We start from the raw sequence: 24846 nt of genomic DNA on the forward strand, positions 1-24846 counted from the left end.
TCATTTACTCTAGAGAACTTTTTACATTCAGCCACAACCATCCTTACCAAAATTGATGCAGTGAAGTTTACAGGAAGTTTATATTCATTAATAGTAACTGCACCAGCATACATAATCAAATTTTTGCTTTAAACAGCTTTGTGTGTTTCTCTGAACCTGAACCACCTATTTAAATTCTTTCACAAGCAACCTGAAAGCCATGTCACATTTCCACGGCAGGGCCATTATCATTAACAGGTAAATAAATATACCTTCTATTACTGTTTCTATGACATGGTTAATGTAGCATGCAAGCACTGTGATGTATGATTGAACGACTGCATTTATTTTATTTGCTGTTTCCAAAATGATGATTTTTCAGCTGCATTGTAAAATGCAGCATTGCTCAGTTTGGCATCATGTTTACCATGTACAGCATCAAACTTATTGATGGGTGTGTAGTATAATTAAATCTCTATTTCAGTTACAAGCCAAGTTAGGGATACATTGTCCACATTAATCTAAATCAGAAGATGTAACAGAAAGATCAAAGCAGCAAAAGGGGTGAGAAAATGTGGAGGTTTGTGTATGGAGGGAGGGAGGAACGATATCTGAAGGAAGCCATTTTTATGAACCACCGAGAGTTGCTGAGAAAACCTTTATTCACTTTACTCAAATTTAACATATATCAGGTTCACTGTCAATGATATCTTTGCTGGGTCCTTGTATTTTTTGCTCTGTGTGATGATCTTTTCCTTTGTCCATTTGGTTTTTCTTCTCTTTCGTGATGTACTTTCACTTTTTGTTATCTTCTTTCACTATCTCCACCTGGAAATCTCCCTTTCTTGTTTGGCCATTGTTTTTCTCATTTGATGGTTTTCTATTGATTCCTTTTCAGCAAACTTTCAGTGTATTCAATGACAACCTCCTACTGTAAACTTATTTTACTATCAATTATTTTCTGCATGTCTCCCAGAGGCCAACTGGCCAATTTGTCTACATCCTATACTGAGACTTTTCAACTTATTCTAGTCCGTTTTCTCTTCACTAGTCTTCCTTCTCACATTTCTTCACCAAAATCATCTTGTTTTCTAAACCCAAATCACAATACTTACACTCCTGCCACAAGTTTGCCCCGTCTCTAGCCAAACAACAGTCCTTGTACTTTTCTAACTGTTCTATTCACACCTTGATACCATTCCTAAAAGTTTCAGTATCCAGTTATGACTCACTGTTCCACTAATCCCTTCCTAACGCTAAACTCACCAATCCTCAGCCTTACCCTTAAAACAGCCTCTCCTCTTGAGATCGGGAATGATCTGCTCCATCTTTCCAATCTACCCCTTTTTTTTCCCATGAGGATGCAACCAACAGATTCGATATATGCTTTTAGCTGGGTATATTAGGGTACAGGAGTTTGCCTTCTGATGGTAAATTTAGGCCAGTCAATCTGCCTCCTTATAGTTTTGCAGTTTACTAAAGTAAATATTTTTGCATACTGACCTGTTGTAAGGATGGTTGCATTGTGCACTACATAAGAAATTCCAAGAAAAGATATGAAGAAGGAAATCTATCAGTTGGATAAGTAACATTTAAACTTATCACAAAGATTCCAGGAAAATATGTTTTTAAGGATCTCCAGAGAAACACACAGTCATTCTGCTGAAGGATTTCAGAACATCGCTTGAAAAGAGAGAGGAAGTTTTAGTAAAACATTGTTCTGCAGTGAGTTGAATAATTTTTAAAGCACAACAGAGAGAAACTTGTGGAGTTAATAATGTTTTCAAACTGAATTTCGAATGGTTTCAAAACACTTTTTCAGGATTTATAGATTTCTTCTTACTTTAATTTCAACCAACCATGTTGAGTTCCAAATTGACAACAGTGTTATTGTAAGAGAGGGTATGAAGGATCAGAAAAATATCAACTTAGATTTGTGTCATCATTAATCAAAGTCAGCCATCTTCCAAAAGACAGCAGGAAAATCAGTGCACATTCATGAAATGGAATCCATCACTTTGAAAAAGAGGAAGCAACTGTGAAAAGCTCTGGCTGAAACTGCAAAACAAATGTGAGGGTATGAGGGGGGGGGGATGCTGCTAACACAACCGTCACCATGCAGTTGACTGAGATTGGACAGAATATAATATCAAGGCTGAGAGAGCGGTGGGGAGAACTGAACTACTTTATTAATGAAAATACAACCTTGCCTAGTCTACCATCTACCGCCAGTTCAGAGAGTGACACTGAGCAGATCACAGTGGTTATGAAAACTGTGAAATCCTGACAAATTATTTTAAGCCACTCCTCAACACCTACCAGCACACATTGGACAACAAAGTACTTTAAGAAAATGCAGGTGGCCATTCCGAGTCATCTTCAGCCAAAAAGGATAAACTTACTCCTCAACAACAATGCACAGGATAAAGAATTAACAGTACAAGAGGTACGCTGGAGACAAATTGCTGATAGCCTTATGGGCCTTATTTAAAATATATGAGAAAACAAGGCTTATGGACCTCATTTAAAAGATGTGAAAAACCAAGATCTTCCAAATGGTTGAGTATGTGCTCTTAATTCCTCCCACTCTGTAAGAAAGATAAGAAACTACTGAGCCATTTACCTCTAGCTTATTTTCCATGAAATTCTATCAAATTCTCTCGAGAGTAGAGTAGCAGCTAGGTCCACAACTGGGGCTGAGTAAGGCAGAATGGTGGGTGAGACTCTGGGCTCACACTTGAGGATGCAAATCCAAATCTCCATTTCGCCATTCAGAATCAAATCATCTGTGGTTTCCCTAAAATGCTTGAGAACAATGCTGGGATGATTTCTTTTAAAATACAACTGATTTCCTCTGCATTCCACCTCTAACGACATGATCAATAGAATGTCAACCCAAATTTCCCTTTTTTCTTTTCACATGTGGGAGAGTACTAAGAAGAAAGGACATTCATGTGTAGGACATACGTTAAATAGAAAACACAGCTGATGCTCAAGATCTATGTCTCAACTGATCGACTCCAATGCTTAGTGGAGTTCAAAAGTCAAGTTATTTTCCCGATTCAACCACTAAGCAAATCAGCCAGCTTCGGGTAAAAGTTGAAAGGGTGAAGTTACAACTCACTGTTGGACAAAAAAATCCAGTTCAATAGCCAACATGTGAGCTACAAGCAGACTAAGGAAAATTGAAGAGAATTAGAAAATTGAAACATCTAGCTCTGGACTCATGGCCATGGCACATTATACTCATTCCTTCACAGCATCAACAACTCTTCCATCTGCTTCACCTGGTCCTCCTCAACTCAGGACAGCACCTTCCTGGAGGCTGACCATCTCCTCTCTCATGGCTCCACCCACACCTCTGTCCACATTCAACTCACCAACCACCCACAGTACTTGCATTTTGACAACTATCATCCCTTTCACACCAAAAAATCCCTCTCATACAGCCTGGCCACGACGTATCTGCAATGGTAAGAACTCCCTTGCCCAGTATGCCAAAGGTCTCAGAGGCCTTCACAGATAGACACTATTGCCCAGACCTAGACCAACAACAAATTTCCCATGCCGTATCCCCACACCCCCCCAATCCTCGATCACCCTCCAAACATCAGCCAAACATTGCCCGCGTGATGTCCACAACATCCATCCCTATGCCACTCCCAATACCACCCCTTGCCACATGAATCATATTCCTGTGGAAAACCCAGTTGCACGACCTGCCAAAACCACCAACACAGCACTTCCTATTTCAGTCCTGTCACGAGCTTAACCTACCCCATCAGGGATTGGGCCACCTGTGAAAGCACTGTGAAATTATTGCACAGCTTTTTATATAGGTATGACTACCAACCAGCTGTCTACTAGGATGAAATAACTGCCAAACTGTGGCCAAGAGCAAAGTGGACCATCCTGTGGCAAGTCATGCAGCTGAACATAGCATTCTCGATTTCAATGGCTGCTTTACATCTTGGGCCTCTAGATCCACCCCTCCACTTCCAGAGCTTTTCTTAACTGTGCAGATCCGAGTTCCTAGTCTCAGCTCCCCTAATCATCCAACAACTCAGGGTAACGTACTATCCCCACAGTCTCCACCCAACAGTTTCCATTCTCTCCATCCCCTCTGTCCTATCACCTCCGCCCAATTCAAGTCTTCTCACACTCACTGTATGCTGCTCTCTCTCTCCCCCCCTCTCAGCTCTTCTCCTTTTTCTGTTCCCTCTTACCCCCCCTCCTACACCACTGCCACCTAATGTTACACCTGGCAGCCTTGGCCTGCCACCTTATGGTGCCTCCAAGCTCCACCTGGCAACACTCACTCCTCTCCACACATCCAAATCCTGCTATCCCTCTCCCTTCCCTCCTGTCCCACTTGATTGCTGCTTCCATTTGATGCAGTGGCATTCTGGCTGGAGCAGCCAGAGATAGTGGTCTCGTGTGTGTGTGTGTGTGTGTGTGTGTGTGTGTGTGTGTGAGAGAGAGAGAGAGAGAGAGAGAGAGAGAGAGAGAGAGAGAGAGAGAGAGAGAGATATGCACTTCCTTGTGTGGATGTGTATGTGTTTCCTTTCTCAAAGATTTTGGATGAAATTATTTGCACTGGAGGTCAAATACTTTTTATTAAGTCACAACCAGTTCCACGTCAAGTGAAGATGCGTCCTCCAGTGATAAAGATTCTTTTTAACAGGTCATTGCAGAAAGGTAATTCCCTTAGACACACTCCCTATCATTTACGTCACACAAATAGTGCGCTAAAAATGAAGGGGATAGTAGAACCTCGCCACAAGCAGGACGATGGTTGAGGACCAGTGCTCTCTGTGTGACATTCATTTCTTTGTACCAGTCTGCTACTCAATGTGTCATCTTTACTGTGAGCAGCACTCTACCATTTTCATAATATGGTAGATAATGCAACCTGAAGTTTCCATTGTTTGAAACGTTCAGAATATTCAGAACCAAACATTGCAGAAGGGGTAACCTTTTATCACACATGAAGAAACTGGAAAGGCTTTCCAGCTAACCAAGGGGCTCTTCAACAGAAAGTCAAATCCATGAATGCCACACTACTACACTACTGTATGAACAAAGGTGCTATACAATGAATAAAAACATCAACACTAATCTTAGAACTCAAGTAGGAACACTTGGGAAAATAACAATGACAACATAATTTCAAAGCCACAGACCACTGGCTCCCCCCCCTCCCTCCCTTTCCCACACACTTGGAATTAACTAAAATGATTTCAACAAAAAGAAATTGACAGAATTTGTTCTTAGTTTTGCTATTAAAAGATCAAATTGAGTCTCATATAAAGAGGTCAGATTTCCAGGAGGAGGTGACAAATGAAAATGTAAAAGGATTTCTCAAAATTAGCACTCTGGTGGAAACATTAGAGTAGGAATATCTTTGGAGTGAGCATTTGAATGAGAGGAATAGGATTCATCTCTGTGAGATACACTGCTACCCAGGTCATGTGATTTTGGGACTGAAGATATTCGACCGCAAAGTACTCTGCAGATTTTGCAAGATGGTCAAATACTAACAATAAAATATACTGATCAGGTTGGTACACACCAGAAAAGAAAAGTACTGTAGCGTAGATTTATAAACTATAGCTTCGTAACAAGATTTAGAGAGAATTATGGGGACAATACCATGGAGAAATTTAAAAAGGTGACATTCTAGATGGAAAACTTTTTCTTAAACATATTCCAACAGCAATACGAATCGTGCTTTGCACTACACCAAATAAGGGAAAAACGGAACAGAGGCAAGAATAAGAGGTGAATAACTCCTGGGATTAAATTATCATGTACGAAGAAGATAGAGCTCTACCTAACTCAGAGGACAAGCTGTAGCCAGCACCTGGAACTCCATTACCATCAGGAATGTAAAATTAAGGCAAAACATGGTAACACTTCCGAATTATTCATTACTTCTGCACACTGGAAGAGAAGGTAGGACCCACTAACAAACAACCAAACACAGATGCACAAGATTTCTTTGTGATGACTTTGCATGTACCACCAACTTACAATATTTTCAGAAATACAACCCCTATGGAGTACACAAAATTCATCAGGTCACTAAAATGTAGTGATTCAGCTGGTTATGCTATGATGAAGTTTCTAGCAGAATATTAAAATCCTGTGCCGACTTGACAGGATTATGCTCAAACTATCTTTATAACCAATCAATGACTCAGAGCATACTTCATCAGACATTTAAATGTACTGTTGTAACAACCATTTATTAACTACAGATCTGCAAACAACCTTTCATTACTGACCTATTCCACTTCCGCCTGTTTTCAAAAGTGATTCAGTAAGCAGTCTATGATGGAATTCTGGCTCATTTAACTGAGCACTTAACTGTCTCCCAGTTTGGGGTTTATAAATCATTCCATAGACAGAAAGCTAGAGAAGACCCACAAATGAAGTCCTGGCATGGCTAAACACGAAAAATTATACTGTTGGTATATTTTGTGACCTTACCAAAAATTTGATTTGTGGACCATAAAATTCTACTCAGGAAACAAAAGTGTCATACCATTAATGGCATCCCCTTGTACAGACAGTGTTTTAACTTCGTAACAGAAAGCACAGTGTCTAATTTACAGGTTGTGTTCAAGACATGCAGCCATGGGGAAACACAACATATGGAATGAGACAAGGATTGGTACTAGTCCCACTATTGTTCTTAACTTACATAAATGATTTTCTAATTACTTTAAAGGGTGGTTCCAAAAAGAGTGTACTAGTCAGAAATCTACTCAGTCTTACCAGACACAGCTTAGATCAAATCTCACAAAGACTCACGCTATGCAGTTTTAAACAAGGAAGAAATACCTGATAGCACCAGATGTAGACATTAAGGATCATACACTAAATGAAACACACAGCATATAATTTCCTCCAAGTTAAAATGGAATTGACAGATAAACTAATTAAAAATATCAATTCAGCACATGCTGACCTAATGACAAGAGTATAGGCATATTTTGTGTAGTTCACTCCTTGCTATCTTATGGAATTATCTTCTGAGTCAGCACACCAACAGTAAATAAAGAGTTTATTTGGCAGAAGCAAACAGTAAGAATACTGCGTAAAGTAGATAACTGTACTTTATACAATATCTCACAGAAGCCTTAAGGACCTCTCAAGTCTTTCACTCACTTCCCAATATATTTACTTCTGGATTACATTTTATGCTGACAATAAAAATCAATTTAAACTGAATTGTGATTTCCACAAACAAAATATAAGAGACAAAAATAATTTTCATACAGACATCACCAGTTTTTTAGGGTTCAAAGATGTGATAAGTATTCTTATGTAAAGGTATTCAAACAAGTTTCCAGCTAAAATAAAGTAAGAAGTCAGGAAACCCATCCAGTTCAAAATTACAAGCATGCTAGTGAGCTGCTCTGCTAAGAAATTAACTGAATATCTAGATTCAGGAACTAAAACATTTTATTAGATGCAAGGCAAGCTGCAGTGTTCGTTCTAATAATAAGATGACCTGGCACACAACATTAACCTTAGACTTTTTGCAGATGATGCAGTTATCTGTGATGAAGTACGAGGGCTGACTGAAAAGTAATGCCTCCACCTTCTTAACTCTTCAGCAGTTAGCAGCATTAGTACGCGGCAGGTACTCGCTTGTTCCATAGCCTCATCTCTACAGCTCCAGTTGGCAGGCATTGAACGGTTGTGTTGTTACTGTGTAAAGTATGGAATGCTGCGCAGACGGTTGGTCAATGCAATCTAAGCAACATGCAGTCACTGAATTCTTGACATTAGAAGGTGTTGCCCCAAAGGAGATTCATCAGAGAATGAAAGCAGTTTACGGTGATTGTGTTGATGTGAGTACTGTGCGTCGTTGGGTAAGTTTAAAGATGTTGAGGGGGGAACATCTGACCTTCATGACAAACAACGATTTGGACATCCTTTGACAGCAACCACTGAGACTTCAGAGACTGAATCTCACCACCATACGGCATCCTCCATACAGTCCAGATTTAGCACCGTCTGACTTCCATCTGTTCCCGATAATGAAAGATGATCTGTGGGGACATCATTATGCTTCTGATGAAGACATTGAGAGAACTGTGAAACTGTAGTTACGGAAATAGAGAGTCGACTTTTTCCGTGACAGCTTCAGAAAACTTGTTCATTGTTGGCAGAAATGTACCCAATTGGCTGGTGATCATGTGGAAAAGTGAATAGTGGTAATTAAAGATCACATTCTAAGGATTATTTCTGTGTTTATTAAAATATTCCCATCCAAACCCAATTAACGAGGATGGAGGCATTACTTTTCATTCAACCCTCATACTATCTGAAAAACCTACGCAAGTATTATGCCACATCTTGATAATATTTCAAAGTGGTGCAACTCACTTTAAATTTCCAGAAATGTAAAATTATGCACTTCACAAAAGAAGTAAATAAGGGGTGTTCAAAAAGTCTCTGTGCAGTGCCATACAATTGTTAGCCGCGCGTGCCGTATGCCGCAGTGAATATACCGAAATGAAACTTGGTGAAATACAAGTTATTAATTTATTGAATATTCATTTTTACTGAGATAAACGAAACAGTGGAATGTTGGCAGAGTCCACTTGAAGGGAAGTAACCCAGGCAGGCAAACAATCATACGTCACGCGCTGCTATCAATCATACGGCACTGCGGAGAGACTTACTGAACACGCCGTATCAGTGAGTTGCACTTGGAATGAGACAACTCATACAAATACCTGGCTGTAAAAATTTGTAGTAGGTTTGTTGGAGATACTAGATGTAGTCAAAGAGGTACTGAACTGGCTGATGCTCGAATATAGATATAAACTATCCTGCGAAAACCAAAGTACAAGGTTTCAAGAATTAGCATTAACTGGGGATTTAAGTATGCCATTTTCAGATCTCTGCTGCCGACGTGTGCTTTGTAGTGCTTCTTTATAATGTCAGCCGTGATTGAAAATGCCGCCGCATGTGAAGTCAGATCTGCGATTCATTTTCTAAATCCAAGGAAAGTTAAACCACAGGAAATTCATCGGCAAGTCTGCAAGGTTTACGGACAAAATGCTATGAGTGATTCAATGGTTAGGAGATGGGTCAGACTGTGTCAATGAAGAATGTGATCAAGTGCATGATTAAGAATGAAGTGGACACCCGTCTGTGGTTACTGATGAAGAAGGTGATGGTTTTCTTTCTCGGATAGTCATGGGGGAGGGGGGTTGTTTGTGGGAAGAGACCAAACTGCGAGGTCATCGGTCTCGTCGGATCAGGGAAGGACGGGGAAGGAAGTTGGCCGTGCCCTTTCAGAGGAACCATCCCGGCATTTGCCTGGAGCGATTTAGGGAAATCACGGAAAACCTAAATCAGGATGGCCGGACGCGGGATAGTCATGGGGGATGAAACTTTGGTATCGTACGACACCTCTGAAACAAAACGGCAATCAATGGAATGGAGGCACACTTCATCCACAATGAAGGTTAAGCCTAAGCAAATCTTCACATCTCGAAAAGTCATGTGGACCGTTTTTTGGGACAGATAAGGCATTTTGCTGACTGCACATGGTTACTGTGAGAACATTAAGAAATTGCGCCGCGCAATACAGAACAAGTTCCGAGGATTACTGTCAAAAAGTGGTGTTTTTTCCACAATAATGCCCAATCTCACACGGCGAATGTGACCAAACAACTTTTCACTGGGATGCGTTTGATCATCCTCCGTACAGCCCAGACCTCGGTCCTTGCGACTTTCATCTCTTCTTACACGTAAAATCTGTCTTTGGTGGTCAAGACTTCAATGATAATGACAAGCTGAAAGAATATGTTACCCCATGTTTGAATACACAGGCGGCAACCTTCTATGAAGAAGACATACAAAAACTTGTGCCACGCTATGACAAGTGCCTATAACATTTTGGAAGCTATGTAGAAAAGTAGTTTAACAGTTGTAGATTTTTGTACAATAAATATTTTTTCTGTATCTGTACACGTTTGTTTTATATAACCAAACGGAACTTAATTTATGGACATACGTTGTATTAAGGACCACGAGGAGAAGATTAAATTAATTACAGTGCACACAGAGACATTTAAGCTATCATTCTTCCTGCATGCCACACACAACTTGAATGGTAAGAAGCCCCAGTAAGTGGTATAGGGAAGTATGGGAAGAACCTTTTGCAGAGTACAGATGTAATGCTATGTGAGAAATAGTAACGGGGTTTTATAAATGGACAAGAAAAAAATTCTTGAATTTCCCGGTTAGAAATACACTTTTTCCTGTGTGAAAGTACGCTTTTTTCCGGATGAAGTGACAGTGTACTTTCCTTTGGAGCTATAAAACTTATCAATGACTTGAAAGGTAATGATTTTGTGAACTGTTGTAGAACTTCCTAGCACTTTAAGAAACGAATAGCGCCCGAAAACCTCAAACCACACACACACACACTCAAGAAACGAAACCCAGCAAAAACTTACATATCTTGGAAAGAAGTTTGTCGTGTGGCAACACGTACAATGCCTATTTTCTTATTACACAAGTATAAATGTGTGATCACGTGATGTCACCAGCCAATGACAGCAGATATTCAGAGCATAGGACACATGATACAATCAGCCAGTAGACATCACTGTTAAGTAATATGAACACACAAATAGAAAAAGTTTATGGTTTAAATTAATAAACAAACAGTATACTTACAACAAAAGCTAAGCTTTCATATCTTCTGTTGGTCTTTTTAATGCGTTTTGCCTTTTGAGATATATCAAACAGAAATGCACCATAAAATTTTAAATAATGGCACAAATAGTTGGTCTTGTGAGTCCGAAATTTTTCTAAGTGGCTGGTCCTTAAAGTGTTAAGTTTTGAATGAGAGTCAAATGCTCCAAGATTTAAGAAATTCATCACACATTCTCACGCAGAATATAATTGATCTTGCATAAAAAGAAAGTTACTTTGAAAGTAATGCTTCTCCAACAACTATACACAATATGTTCATGCAGTCCATCAGAAATATACACAATTGTGACATCACGCTCATCAAAGCAGTTTGTTGTCCTAAAGCCTTTGACATATTTTGCTGTTGGCAGGTCTGTGTGTGGACCTGTGTTTTGTTGCTGTAAATGCAACATTTTCTTCGAATTTAAAGTTTTATTTTGATGTTATTCTCTTGTTTATGTTTTACTACTGCAGTATTATTCTGCAATCAAGGCTTAAAGTAAAATTCTTTGATGAAGTATCAGTTCTTATTACTCAAAATAAGAAAAATTTAATGGAAAAATAAAACAATAAAAATTCCCAGAATTCTAATAAAGTACCACTTTTTTGCAGTTGAAAAAAAGTTCTGTGTTTTCCCATTTTTCCCAGTGTGTACACATCCTGAGTAATGTACTGTAGGCAGGAATCAGTATTTAATGATGTAGGCAACTTTTTTCTTTGAAAAAGAGTAGTGTAATGAAGTAAATATTATGCTGTAAATAGAAGATAAATGGCAGCTATCTAGTATATCTTAGGAGGTAACAGATTTGTTCAAAGCAATAGATTTCTTTTTCATAAGCATGGATAGCATTAAGCAGTATAATAATAGTGTTTTTTAAATCCAACATACGGATTAATATACACTGAGATGAGACAAGTCACGGGATACCTCCTAATATCGTGTTGGACCTCCTTTCGCCTGTATAGTCCAGCAGCTGGATGTTGCACGGCCTCAATAAGTTGCGGGAAGTCATCTGCAGAAATACATAGACACGCTGCCTCTATAGCCACCCATAATTGCTTAAGTGTTGCTGGTGCAGGATTTTGTACACGAATTGACCTCTCAATTATGTCCCGTAAATGTTCAATGGCATTCATGTCGGTCAATCTGGGTGGCCGAATCATTTGCTCGAACTGCCCAGAATGTACTTCAAACCAATTGTGGCCTCATGACATGCCGTGTTGTCATCCATAAAAATTCCATCGTTGTTTGGGAAAATGACATCCACGAATAGCTGCAACTGGTCTCCAAGTAGCGAACACCAGAACACTCAGTCCAGTCCATGTAAATACAGTGCACACCATTATGGTGCCACCACCAGCATGCACAGCGCCTTGCTTGATAACTTTGGCCCATGGCTTCATGGAGTCTGTGCTACATTTGAATCCTACCATCAGCTCTTACCAACTGAAATCGGGTTTTGTCTGACCGAGCCATGGTTTTCCAGTCGTATAGGGTCCAACCGAGATGGTCGTGACTCCAGCAAAGGTGCTGAAGGCGACGTCATGCTGTTGGAAAAAGCACTGGTCATCTGTTGCCATAGACCATTAATGTCAAGCTTCACTACGCTGTCCTAACAGATACATTTGTCATATGTTTCGCACTGGTTTCTATGGTTATTTCACACAGTTTTGCTTGTCTGTTAGCACTGACAACTGTATGCAAACGCCACTGCTCTCGGTCATTAAATGATGGCTGTTGGCCACTGAATTGTCCGTGGTGAAAAATAATGCCTAAAATGTGGTATTTTTGGCACACTCTTCACACTGTGGTTGGTGCACTGCTCTTTTATACCTTGTGTACGTGGTACTACTGCCATATATGTATGTGCATATCACTACCCCATGACTGTCACCACAGTGTGAGATTTATGGACAAAAATCTACTCATCATGCAGTGGCATGAGAAAAACACAAAAAGTTAAGGAAATATGCATGCTTTTGGAGCCAGTGACCCCTTCTTCTAGCAGAAGAATTGGGATAGTTATGGGAAAGTCGCCTAAAACATCAGGTCAGGAGAGAATTACCAAATGGGATGAGAAGGAACGGCTTCTCACCCCATCTGGTAAGTCTCCTCTTACCCACAGTTCTGGGCGACTTTTCTGTAACTCTACCAATTTACCACACTTCGTCAATCCTTTTGCTTCATCCCTCTTGCCTCCCCTTCGACCCTTCTGCCGGAAGAAGGAGCCAGTGAATCTCAAGGCTTGCACATTTCCTTAGCCATTTATATGAGATTTCTCCTGCCACTGCTTGTCGAGTTGAATTTTTATCTTTCCAATTAAATTTTCAAAAAACTGGTTATTTTTGGTAGTATACAGTTTAAGTTATTTTTTGTGTACATCTTGGCTTGTTCTACATACGTGAAGGTTCTTCACCTCAATACAGTATATGGAAAGCACTACATTTGTTAATTGTTTATTTGCATTTGATGTCTGGAACAAATTTGGCTCCAACCTCTCTTTATTTACAGGCAAGCAAACAAGAAGATACGATGTTTCCACATCTTTACCCGACACATTTTATGTCAAAGTGTATTACAGAAAAGTATTATCAACCAAAAAGTTAATAAAATGTAAAGTAAAGCCAAGTAAATTACAAAAGGACATTTCATTTCCTTGTACAGACACACCCTAACAGAAATAAAGTTTGCAACAATTTCTGACTGTTAAGCTGTGCCTCCAAACATTTAGTTTAGTCCTACAGTGTCATCTGTTGAGTAAAAGGTAAATGTGCCAGCAGCCAAGTTAGGGTTTACAGAATAACACTAATGAAGGAGGTAGATAATTATTGGATATTGGCTCCACCTTCTATGCAAAACACTCTTTTTTCTTGTTACCCATACATGTTTTGGCACCACTGTGCTGTCATCAATGGGTTTTGTTTATTGAAGGACTGTAAAAAGTGAACCTATTTTAGATCATAACTGATCTAAAAAAAATGAGGCTTACAGACAGTTACACCAGTTATAACACAAAATATGTTCACTTTTTACAGTTGTTCATTAAACAAAACCCACAGATGTGCTGAAACATGTTTGGGTAACAAGAAGAAACAGTGTTTTGGCATAAAAGGCACAACCTATCTCCAACAACTTTAACTGCAAACATGGAAAAAATACAGGAGCTGCAAATTCAAAAGAGGTAGATAATGGTTCAAATGGCTCTGAGCACTATGGGACTTGACATCTGTGGTCATCAGTCCCCTAGAACTTAGAACTACTTAAACCTAACTAACCTAAGGACATCACACAACACCCAGCCATCACGAGGCAGAGAAAATCCCTGACCCCGCCGGGAATCGAAACCGGGAACCTGGGTGTGGGAAGCGAGAACGCTATCGCACGACCACGAGATGCGGGTAGGTAGATAATATCTTATATTTTACACATGAGAAATGGTGAAGATAATAATCTGAAGAGAATACCACTAAAATAATTACACTGTGTGTGTGTTATCCGATTTCTCTTCATCATTATTAGTATGGATTCCTATTGTGACTATTTGAAACTAAACACAAAAACAAGGAAATGTTATGGAAATGACTTAAACTGTTATGTATAAACCTCATATGCAGGTGGACACTGCTTTTAACTAAGCATACTCCAACTACTGAATTCATCTGTGCCTCATCTCTCTCGTAAGTACGTGATCAGACAACCACTGCAATTAACCCTATAGTAGTGAGCCTTCATTATAATGTGCCTTGGTATTTTTCAATATATAAAAGGAGAGAGGAAGGCTATTGAATATGTCTTCAATAGATAGGATTGCGTCTCACTGATATGATTATTATAATTACATCTTTATGGTACTTTCCTATGAAAAGTAGTAGTTCCAACTTACTATTTTTCTCAGTGCCCCTAGCAGTACCAGTAAATCGCAGTTTCAGAACAAATAAAAGTGTAAAAATGGGGTCACATGTACTATGCTGAAGTTGAATCTTCGGATAAGTTCAAACAATAACTCTATTCCGAAGTGAAGCGACTTTTCCAGCTCGACATTGTAAAGTATACTATGCTCATATTGGAGATATTTTTGCTCTTGTAACTCTATAACTCATTGAGGAAACCAACACAATTACGTGAATGGAGTCTGGTTTAATGATGTAGAAATAGAACCACAGGACCTAGCGGCTGACTTTAAAAACATTCAAGAATACTTGGGTTTCCCGAAAATATTGAAACAAATACAGGAAAGATATAAACAGGGCAGAAAACAAAATGCAACCGGTAATGAACGAGCAACAAAGCAGAGGCTAACGAAAGAGTGATAATCAAGTGGCCAAAAGACAACAGAGGCTCAGAAAGAAATGCAAAATAATTTTTTTCTCACCTGGTAGTGCAGCTGGAATGTTGAAATTTCATGAGAATATACATTGAAGAGCCAAAGAAACTGGTACACCTGCTTAATATTGTGTAGGCCCCCTGCGAGCACGCAGAAGTGCTGCAACACTTTAATACTACTACTTAGAAGTTTTCTGTATTGTACCACAGCTATATTTTCTTTTCTTATAATGAGGAGATCATTGATTTTATCTCCTTTTCCTAAATAATTCTTTAGTGATTTTCCTAAACTGTCTTTCATGCAATTAATTTTCCCCCCTCTCCTCCCCCGGAAACAAAAATCCTTTTGAGCTCACAAACCTTCTGTGTACACTAGTATTAAATTTGAAGTGATTTTCCTTCCAACTAAAACATTATACCTTCTCTTTACTGTTTTTATTTCCTGTTACTCCAAATTTAAGAGAACTAAAGATATACTACAGCCAAGAAGACAAAGGGCTTTTGAAATGTGTTGCTATGGAAGAATGCTGAAGATAAGGTGGGTTGATTAATTAATGAAAAAGTACTGAATCAAATGGGAGAGAAAAGAGCTTTACAGCACAACTTCACAAAAAGAAGGGATAGGTTGATAGAAGACCCTGAAGCATCAAGAAATAGTTAATATGGTATTCAGTGAGAGGGTGGGACCAAAACTGTAGGTTGCAACAGCAATGCTAATATGGAATGGAATTCTAATATGGAAAGACTTGTACAAAACAAACTAGTGGCGAGTGCAGCATCAAACCCGTCTTTGGACTAACAACAATAAAAACATTTAAATCATATAAAGGTAAAACAGTAGGAGCAGCCAAAGAATAAGAAAATATTGAATTAATGAGAGTTAACAATAGTTACTACAAGTCCACAGCAAAGCAGGAAATATCAAATGTCTCAAGAGTATAAATTTGCAAAGCTTACCTGTTATATCAGCCCATTCTGGAGACGTGAAAGAAAAGTCCCCTTCCATAATTTTGCGGAGCATTACCATCTGTTTCCGATGCCAGAATGGTGGGCAGCCAACTAACCTGCAAAGTATATGTGAATAATGTGATGAGAATGTCAGAGTAAAATATTGTATACATTCACATGATTAAATAACTGAAGACTTACAGTGTAAACATGATGACACCACATGCCCAGCTGAAACAAAAAGCATAAATTTAGCATAGAAAATAAAGCAGATCTATACTTTTGGTTGAAAATTATCATTATTTCTGACTACAGAGATTTTGTATTTGGAACAGTTATTAAAAGAACATTTCTTTGTTTATATTTTCGAAGGCAACACACTTGCCTCGTCAAATCACCAAAAATTGTCTATTATCTGGTTGGAACACCACTCCAGAGTAATGGGAAGCGAGAGTCACACTTTCCCAAACCAAAACCAATTGTGAAGCGACTGAATGTTTAAACTGACAGAAATCAGCTGATTCTCACTGACTACAGCATGTCTTCTTTGTTCACATGCACATGCTACCCTTAAAATATCTAATTCATTCTAGATTTCAGCTATTCATTTATTTGATGATAAGAGTCATAATGTAAGTTTTAGAGAAGAAAAATTATCTACCACATAATCAGCCAACCGAGCAAGGGCAGTTTGTAATGAGCAGTATTAGGATTCACAATACTAGTGATGCAGTTGAAAAGGATTAACACATGTATTTTTTTACCAGTTTGCACTCTGAGAAGACTCATTCTCACAATAAATTTTTGTGAATATTTTTAATCTTGTATTCATGATTTTTAAGAGTTATCAATTTTATAGCATTGTTTAAGCCTTCAGTTTCAGCAGTCAGAGCCCAGTTATGTTGACATTGAGCACCCCTCTCCTGGCTTGTTCAGTTGACAAGATACTATGTAACATTTGCAAGTGCATATAGTTTTATAGAGATGTTAGTCTGACTTCTTATTTAGTTTTCTCTTTAATTAAAACATCTGATGGTGTCTTACTACCTAGTCACAACTGGTCAAGGTACTGTTTGCATGAACTGAGGCTGAGTAGTAATAAAATTTGATCAGTCTTTCCTTCTCATCCCATCTGGTAAGTCTCCCTGACTCGTGGTTCTGGGCGACTTTCCCAAAATCTACCGCTTTTCCTAGACCTCTCCAGTCCTTTTCCTCCACCCATCTTCCTTCCCCTTCAACCTTTCTGGCTGATGAACAAGTCACTGGCTCCGAAACCTTGCCTAGTTATAACCTTTTATGTGTGTTTTGCTACCGCTTGGTGAGTAGCTTTTTTATGAATCCACTTACATTATTTTGTCAAAATTTTATTGTTTTCATTGTTATAATTAAAGAATTTTGTTACACTAAAGTTGCCATCTTGTCTTATGCAGGATGCCTGGTATGCAGACAGGGGTGGGGACTTTTGGAGCTAGATTGTGCAACACTAAGCTTAAATACAATGAAGTTATCAACAATATCAGTAGCTTATGGCATTGACACAAATGCTCTATAAATCTGTCACGTTTTTTTGAATAAAGTTATAAAATAATGATGGTTGTTACAAAACTGTGTATTGTGTGGAGTGATTTCAGACAATGCGGCAAATGTATAAAAGCAAGGAAGGTGCTAAAGCATGGCCTAATTATTGCCCAGACCCTTACATGTAGCTGTTCATGATATTCAGAGTGGCAAATTATCATATAGAAAAGCATGTGTTTTATATGGTAGACCTAGATCAACCCTACAAAATAAAGTGCGGGAAATACATCCAAAAAAATTGGTAGGGCAAGCAATAAGGAAGAAGAAATGTTAAGGCAAGGTATCTTGGGTGCTGCATATTGGGGATTTCCTTTTACTAAACTGGACACAGGATTCTTAGTGAAAGGCTAGTTTGATAAATGTGGCATAAAAAAGTAGAACTTTTCTAACAATTTCGTAGGAGAAGAATGGGAACATTTATTCCTTAAGTGGCTTTTAGAAGATCTCTCCATTCACCTAAGTGAAAATATTAAAACAGCTTCTGCAGAAGGGGGGGGGGGGGGGGAACTAGCAACATATTCAACTAAGGTGAAACTATGTCAGATGATCCGGGCACCAGCATATAATTACAAAACAAGGGAGTAAACATGCTGAAAAAGTATGGATTCATCAAAATTTAGTGTTTCGATAATGATAGCAGCAAGTACGAATGGTGAACCGCTTCCTTCATACGTTCCTTATGAATATGAGCATTTGTGGAACATGTGGCAAGGTGGGCAACATGAAACCCATTTCAATAGGAATAAGAGTGGATAGTTTTATCTACACATATCTGAACACTGGTTCTTTACAATCACTTTGCTCTATGTAAAGAAGTAAAATGAGCCAACAGTAATGATTGGGAACAATTTATCCATTCACATGCCTTTTTTCGTTATCAAAGAGTGTGAGCAGAATAGTATTTTATTCATTCTTCTTCCCCCTAATAGCATCCACCTCTTCCAGCTACTTCAGACAAATGAAGAAAATAGAGTGGTGAGCTATATTAACTGAATGGAAGAAGTACACTCACGAGACCATTTCAAAGGAAACTTTTCCACCTCTTCTGAAGCAGGCATTGACTAAATTTCCAGCAACTCAAAAAGCATAAAGAGTGGATCTCATACCACAGGCCTAATCCCATTAGATTCAGATTATACTTATGGAAATTGTGTGATAATGATGAGGGCCAGCAGAGAAAGGAGAGGCATGGATTTCCAGTTTGGAACAAATGCTCAAAGAAGTTGGTTAGCCTCCAAATAACCCTGACAGTCTCCACTGCTGCAAAATAGGCGTTTCTCTTGGAAAATCAATTATGGGATGTCACTTCCACGAAAATGAAAACAGTGCAAAAGCAAGTAATAGTACTTCCAGCGGTAGAGAAATGTTTACTGCTGAGAAAACAAAGAGGCTTTTGTTGTTGCGGAATATAAATACACATCTGGAAAGGAGCATATAAGTATGCATGTTCGAGTAGCCTCAAATGTTGGTGCAAGGGAAGTATGTGTGGAATTCTTGCATCCACACAACAGCAGCAGGAAAGTATTTGTGTTTCCTATGTCCCTAATGAAGGCACAATACAAAAAGAACAAGTTTTGCAAGTATTTCCTACACCAGTTGAGAAAAGAATGATGTTTATTTTTAGAGAAGATATGCTTCAGACTCCTTGGCAACCGTAATTTTATGGTCAGTGTTTGCAATTTAATTCTTAATGTTGAGCAAGAAAATTGATTTTGATCTTTTGGTAGAGTCTCTTTGTTTTGCTTCTGTTTTTTTATATTTCAATTTAGAACTTTAAAAATTTGCAATTTAATTTGTTGGGAAATAAGAACTGACCTTCAATACATAGAATTTATTACCGCAATCCTTATCGCTCATTCATAATCACAGACATCCTTAGAATGTGTTGAAGTCACTAGAAAGGAAGAATGTAGAATATATATATAAAAAAAACATCAATTTCTTCTGAATTCCTCCATATGGTTTGTAACTTTGGATGGAGATTTAAAAAATGTATGTATGAAATCACCCCGACCCATAGGATGATTTTCGACACTTTATTTGCCTGTCTCAGACAAATATAAATACACATGGACTTTCTGTTTTTAGGATATTTTATATGTTATACATATACTCCCACCACTTCTGTAACAAACAATATAATTTAACATAACCTACACAAGTCATGGTGAAAATAACCTCACAACCATCCTAAATCATCCCTTTTGACAATAAGTAATGTTGAGGATTCCCGGTGAATAGCAATGTCTCGGTGTAAACCACAAAACTGCCAAATTATTAGCTACTATATGTATGAGGGTGAGCTGGAAAGTAATATCTCTGAATTTTTTATGTCAAAACGCTTTTTAAATAAGACAAATGTTATTAAAATTCTAAGTCCTTATTCCTAATGCCTACACATTTATTTTTCAAACAATGGGTTATCCACGATGGAATAATGACAATATTATGAAAAGATAGACTGTTACTCAGCATACAGTGGAGTTACACACACACACACACACACACACACACACAAAATAACAGAAAGTCCAGTTCATTTGCAAATAAAATATGAGTTTGTCCAGAAAGTAATACACCACATTTCTTTTCCTCACCAAAGAACAGTGGTATGAATGCGAAACTTTAGGTATAAATCACACAATGGAAAATCCAAGACGGAACATAACAATATTATGAAAAGGAAAGTTGCTACTCACCATACAGCGCAGATGCTGAGTCGCAGGTAGGCACAACAAAAATACTCTCACAATTAAAGCTTTTGGCCTTTAAGGCCTTCATCAACAATAGACGACAGACACACATACACACAGTCGTTGCATTTGTGTGTGTGTGTGTGTGTGTGTGTGTGTGTGTGTGTGTGTGTGTGTGTCTCGTCTACTGTTTACAAGGCCTTAATGGCCTAAAGCTTTAATTGTGAGAGTATTTTTGTTGTGCCAATCTGCGACTCAGCATCTCCGCTATATAGTGAGTAGCGACTTTCATTTTCATTATGTTGAAACTGTTGGTATACATTTATAGAAGCTTCTGGATTGCACACACAAATTTTCCATTTCCTTTGACATACACCATAGCTGCAGCAGTGTTTCAAAATGACATCTGTTAAGTGATGTACGTCAAAAGCAGCGTGTTGTCATTGGATTCCTCACTGCAAAGAAACAAACTGTGTGAAATATTCACAATGCTTGTGTGTCATTTATGGAGAATCCACAGCAAACAAAAGTATGGTTATGGGCTGGGCAAAGAGGGTAAGGCCATTAAAAGAAGGCAGTTTGACGGAGTTCCAAGACTTGCAGCATTTGGGGAGGCTATCCATGGCTGTCATACCTGTCAAGATGCAGCTAGGTGATATGCTCATTCGTGAGGTCAAGAGGGAGTACCATTAATTCTAAAGCATTTGTGAACATAACCAAACCCAAGAAGCACATCCGGCAACTTCAGAGCCATAATGACCCAGGTGATTGGTTCAACATGATAATGCTCAGCCTCACACAAGTTTGGAACACATTATCAAACAGGGTTGGACAGAGTTACCCTATCCACCCTACAGCTCTGACCTAGCTCACTCATGCCTGCTACCTGTTTGGGCCATTAAAGGATGCCACTCATGGAAGACATTATGAAGATGACAAAGAGGTGATGTGCACATTGCAGAAATGTCTTCGTGACCACAACAAGGAATAGTACTGACAGGGCACACATGTTCTTGGCTCTTGCTGGAGGAAGGTCATAAAATGGGAAGGAGATTACATGGAAAAATAGGGAGTGAAGAAGAAATTTCATTCTTTCTTTTGTGTGTGTGTGTGTGTGTGTGTGTGTGTGTGTGTGTGTGTGTGTGTGTGTGTGTGTTTTTCACTGTGTTGAATAAATAATTGTTGAAGAAAAGAAATGTGAAGCATAACTTTCTGGCCTGCCTTCATAGAATACATCCAAGAATTTAAAAAAGAGAGTACACAACAATGATATTTTCTGAATGAACTTTGGTGCAAGACTGAAAATACTCTTAGTTTTAAGTTTAAAAAATTACTGAATTGTGAATGAGTATGATAGAAAGATACACAAGGGTGGTGGTGTAGACATTTATGTTGGAAATGATGTTCAGTGTGAAAGTACTGATCATGTTTATTAACTCGCTGTGGAGGTGGCCTCTGAATCAGCAACAAACTTGTTGTTGTTGTTGTTGTTGTTGTTGTTGTTGTAGCTGCTGCTGCTGCTGCCTTCAGTTTGAAGACTCGTTTGATGTAGCTCTCTATGCTACTCTGTCCTCTGCAAGCCTCATCATCTCTGCAACCTAAATTCTTTTTGAATCTGATTATTTTATTAATCTCTGTCTCCTTTTAACCCATCCCCTCCCCACACAGCATTCCCTCCAATACAAAACTGGTGATTCCTTGATGTCTCAGAATGTGTACTGTGAAGCAACCCCTTCTTTTAGTGAAGTTGTGCCACAAATTTTTTTTTCCTCAATCCTTTTCAGTACCTCCTCATTAATTACTCAATGTACCCACCTGATTTTCAGCATACTTTTGTAGCACATGTCCAAAAGAACATACACAACGGATTCATATAATTGATTCACCTCAAATGGCGATGAATCCACCACTTTAAGTGTGGATGCAAAAGTATGTCCAAACTCCTGTGGGTATCTCTGAGTAACGAGCACGGAGGACACGAACAGAGACTGTGGATAGGTGGCACTTGGCGGGAATCTGGGTCAGCTGAGAGAATCTGCACAGTTACGATAAACACCGAGTACGGGTGGCATAGTGGTTAATGCAACTGCTCCCAGGTTTGAGTCCTGGTCTGGCATACACATTCGCCTGTTGCCGCTGATTCCGTGTAAAGACCCGATGCATCTGGCATCAACTGCCCCTTCCCCTCCCCACCACCTTCAATTTACATAACATACTTAAATCTATATTTGATGTTACTCTTCTCTTCTTTAGAAATGTTTCTCTTGCCATTGCCATCATAATTTCACATTCTCTCTACTTTGGCCATCATCAGTTATTTTACTGCCCATATATCAAAACTAATGTACTACTTTTAGTGTCTTGTTTCCTTGTCCAATTCCCTTGGCATAGCCTGATTTACCCTTATATTGCTTTTGTTGACATTCAACTTATACCCTCCTATCAAGACACTATCCACTTCATTTAACTTCTCATCCAAGTCCTTCGCTGTCTCTGACAAAATTACAATTCCATCTGCAAACATAGGTTTTTGTTTCTTCTCCCAGATCTTTAATTTCTTTTCCATTTTTTAAATTTCCTTCACTGCCTGTTCACTGTACAGATTGAATAACACTGGAGATAGGCTACAAGCCTGTCTCATGAGATAGGCTGCAAGCCTGTCTCGCACCCTTCCGAACCACTGCTTCCCTATCATACTCCCCACTCACACAACTGCCATCTGGTTACTGTACAAATTGTAAATAGCCTTTCACTCACTGTATTTTCTCTCTGACACCTTCAGAATTTCCAAATGTATTCTAGTCAACATTTTCAAAAGCTCTCCTCAAGTCTACAAATGCTATAAACATAGATCTGCTTTTAGTTAACCTCTCTTCTATTAGAATTCATAGGCCCAGTATCGCCTCGCATCTTCCCACGTTTCTCCAGAATCCAAACTCATTTTCTCCAAGGTCAGTTTCTACAAATTTTCACATTAGTATTTTCCAATTATGTCTTATTAAACTGATTCAGTAATATCCACACCTGTCAGCACAATCTTTCTTTGGAATTTGAATTATTACATTCTTCTCGTAGTCTAAAGGTATCATGCCTATCTCAAATGTCATGCTCAACAGGTGGAATAGTTTTGTCATAGCTGGCTCTCCCAAGGATATCAGTAGTTCTGGCAGAATGTCATCTACTCCAAAGGCCTTGTTTCAACTTTGGTCTATCAGTGCTCTGCCAAAATCTTCTCACAATGCGAGACCTTAACTTTTCCCGGCAAATTGAATGTTCAAATAACTTACGGGTTTGCTGCCGGGTGATGTCTCACACTGTTTACCTCTACGGGGAGGAAATGTATCGCTGCTTGCGGAGGTTGGATAAACTTCGCAGCAGTAGAGTAGTAAGGTTGGAATGGGCATTATCGTTTTTATTGAAGTGTCGAAATCACAGTGTGGTTCCAACAATTGCTAAGGTTGTGCATCATATTAATTCTCCTGCCGCCAATCGCATCAAGCAAAGTGCTGGTTTGAGCTCTTGTTCATGAGAGGATCCACTATACTCGCCGTCAATTAGATTTTGTTTCTAAGGAATTATTTCAGCTTCATTTAATGATGGTGTCTAATGTTTCTGAATCTTCTTGGGATTGGGTGGATGGTGCCTCTTGGTCGCAGTCTGACTGGGAATTTCAATCTGTAATTGCTCGTCATTCGGTGAAGTTTGAACGTTTCCTTGGCTCAGTGTCTAATTCTAATTTTAATTCTCAATGTTCTGTGATCAATCTCACGGAGAAAACGTTTGACGACGCAGCTTTGTCTCTGCTGGGGAAAGGTTTGAATTTTGCACCGACACCTAAGAGTTTGCCAGTCATCGATTTTATTAGTTCTATTGAACAGGCTGTTTATAAACTACCTTCCGAGGCTCCGTAAGAGGTTAAGAGGGAAGCTTGTCATGTGTTGACTGGGGTCCGTCCATTACAGCAGCTGAGGTGGCTGCTTTACGTTCACTCAGAATGGATTCTGATATTGATATTTTACCTGCGGACAAGGGAAATGCCACTGTTTTGTTGGACAAGCACGATTATATTTGAAAGATACAGTGTCTACTTTCTGATTCGGTGTATCACAAAATCGGTGCTGACCCTACTAAGAATGTTGAGAGAAAGACTAATAATCTCCTGAAGAAAAGTTCTTTGTCACAGGAGACTATCCAGAGTATTAATTCTTACTGTGCTGTACCACCTACAGTATATGGTCTCCCTAAGGTCCATAAAGAGGCTGTCCCATTGAGGCCTACTGTTTCTACTATTGGTGCTCCGACATATCGTGCAGCTAAACATCTTGCTAGTTTGTTGAGCCCACTAGTAGGAAGGTGTGAACACCACATTAAGAACTCTGCAGATTTCTTATGTCAATGGCAGGGATTGCGTTTGAATGACTGTGATATTTTAGTCAGTTTTGATGTGGTTTCTCTTTTCACTCGCGTGCCTCTCTCCGATTCGTTGCAGCTAATTAAGGTTAAGTTTGGTGTCGAGTTAACAAATTTGTTTTGACATGTGCTGACTTCCACTTACTTTTTATTCAATGGTCAGTACTACAAACAGACTGATGGAGC

General features: G+C 38.9%; 1 protein-coding gene across 5 annotated transcripts in view; it reads right to left on the reverse strand.

The window, feature by feature from the left end:
• Positions 1-24846, reverse strand: part of LOC124711247 (phosphorylase b kinase gamma catalytic chain, skeletal muscle/heart isoform) — a 133248-nt gene that overhangs the window by 39241 nt on the left and 69161 nt on the right. For all 5 annotated transcript variants that reach the window (XM_047241215.1, XM_047241213.1, XM_047241217.1 and 2 more), the window contains 2 exons: positions 16181-16210; positions 15989-16095 (listed from right to left, as the gene is read on the reverse strand). In XM_047241215.1, the coding sequence (XP_047097171.1) occupies positions 15989-16095; positions 16181-16210 (137 nt within the window). The remainder of the gene's footprint in view (positions 1-15988; positions 16096-16180; positions 16211-24846) is intronic.

Source organism: Schistocerca piceifrons, chromosome 8 (assembly GCF_021461385.2).
Source record: "Schistocerca piceifrons isolate TAMUIC-IGC-003096 chromosome 8, iqSchPice1.1, whole genome shotgun sequence".
In the NCBI taxonomy this organism is placed as follows: Eukaryota; Metazoa; Arthropoda; class Insecta; order Orthoptera; family Acrididae; genus Schistocerca; species Schistocerca piceifrons.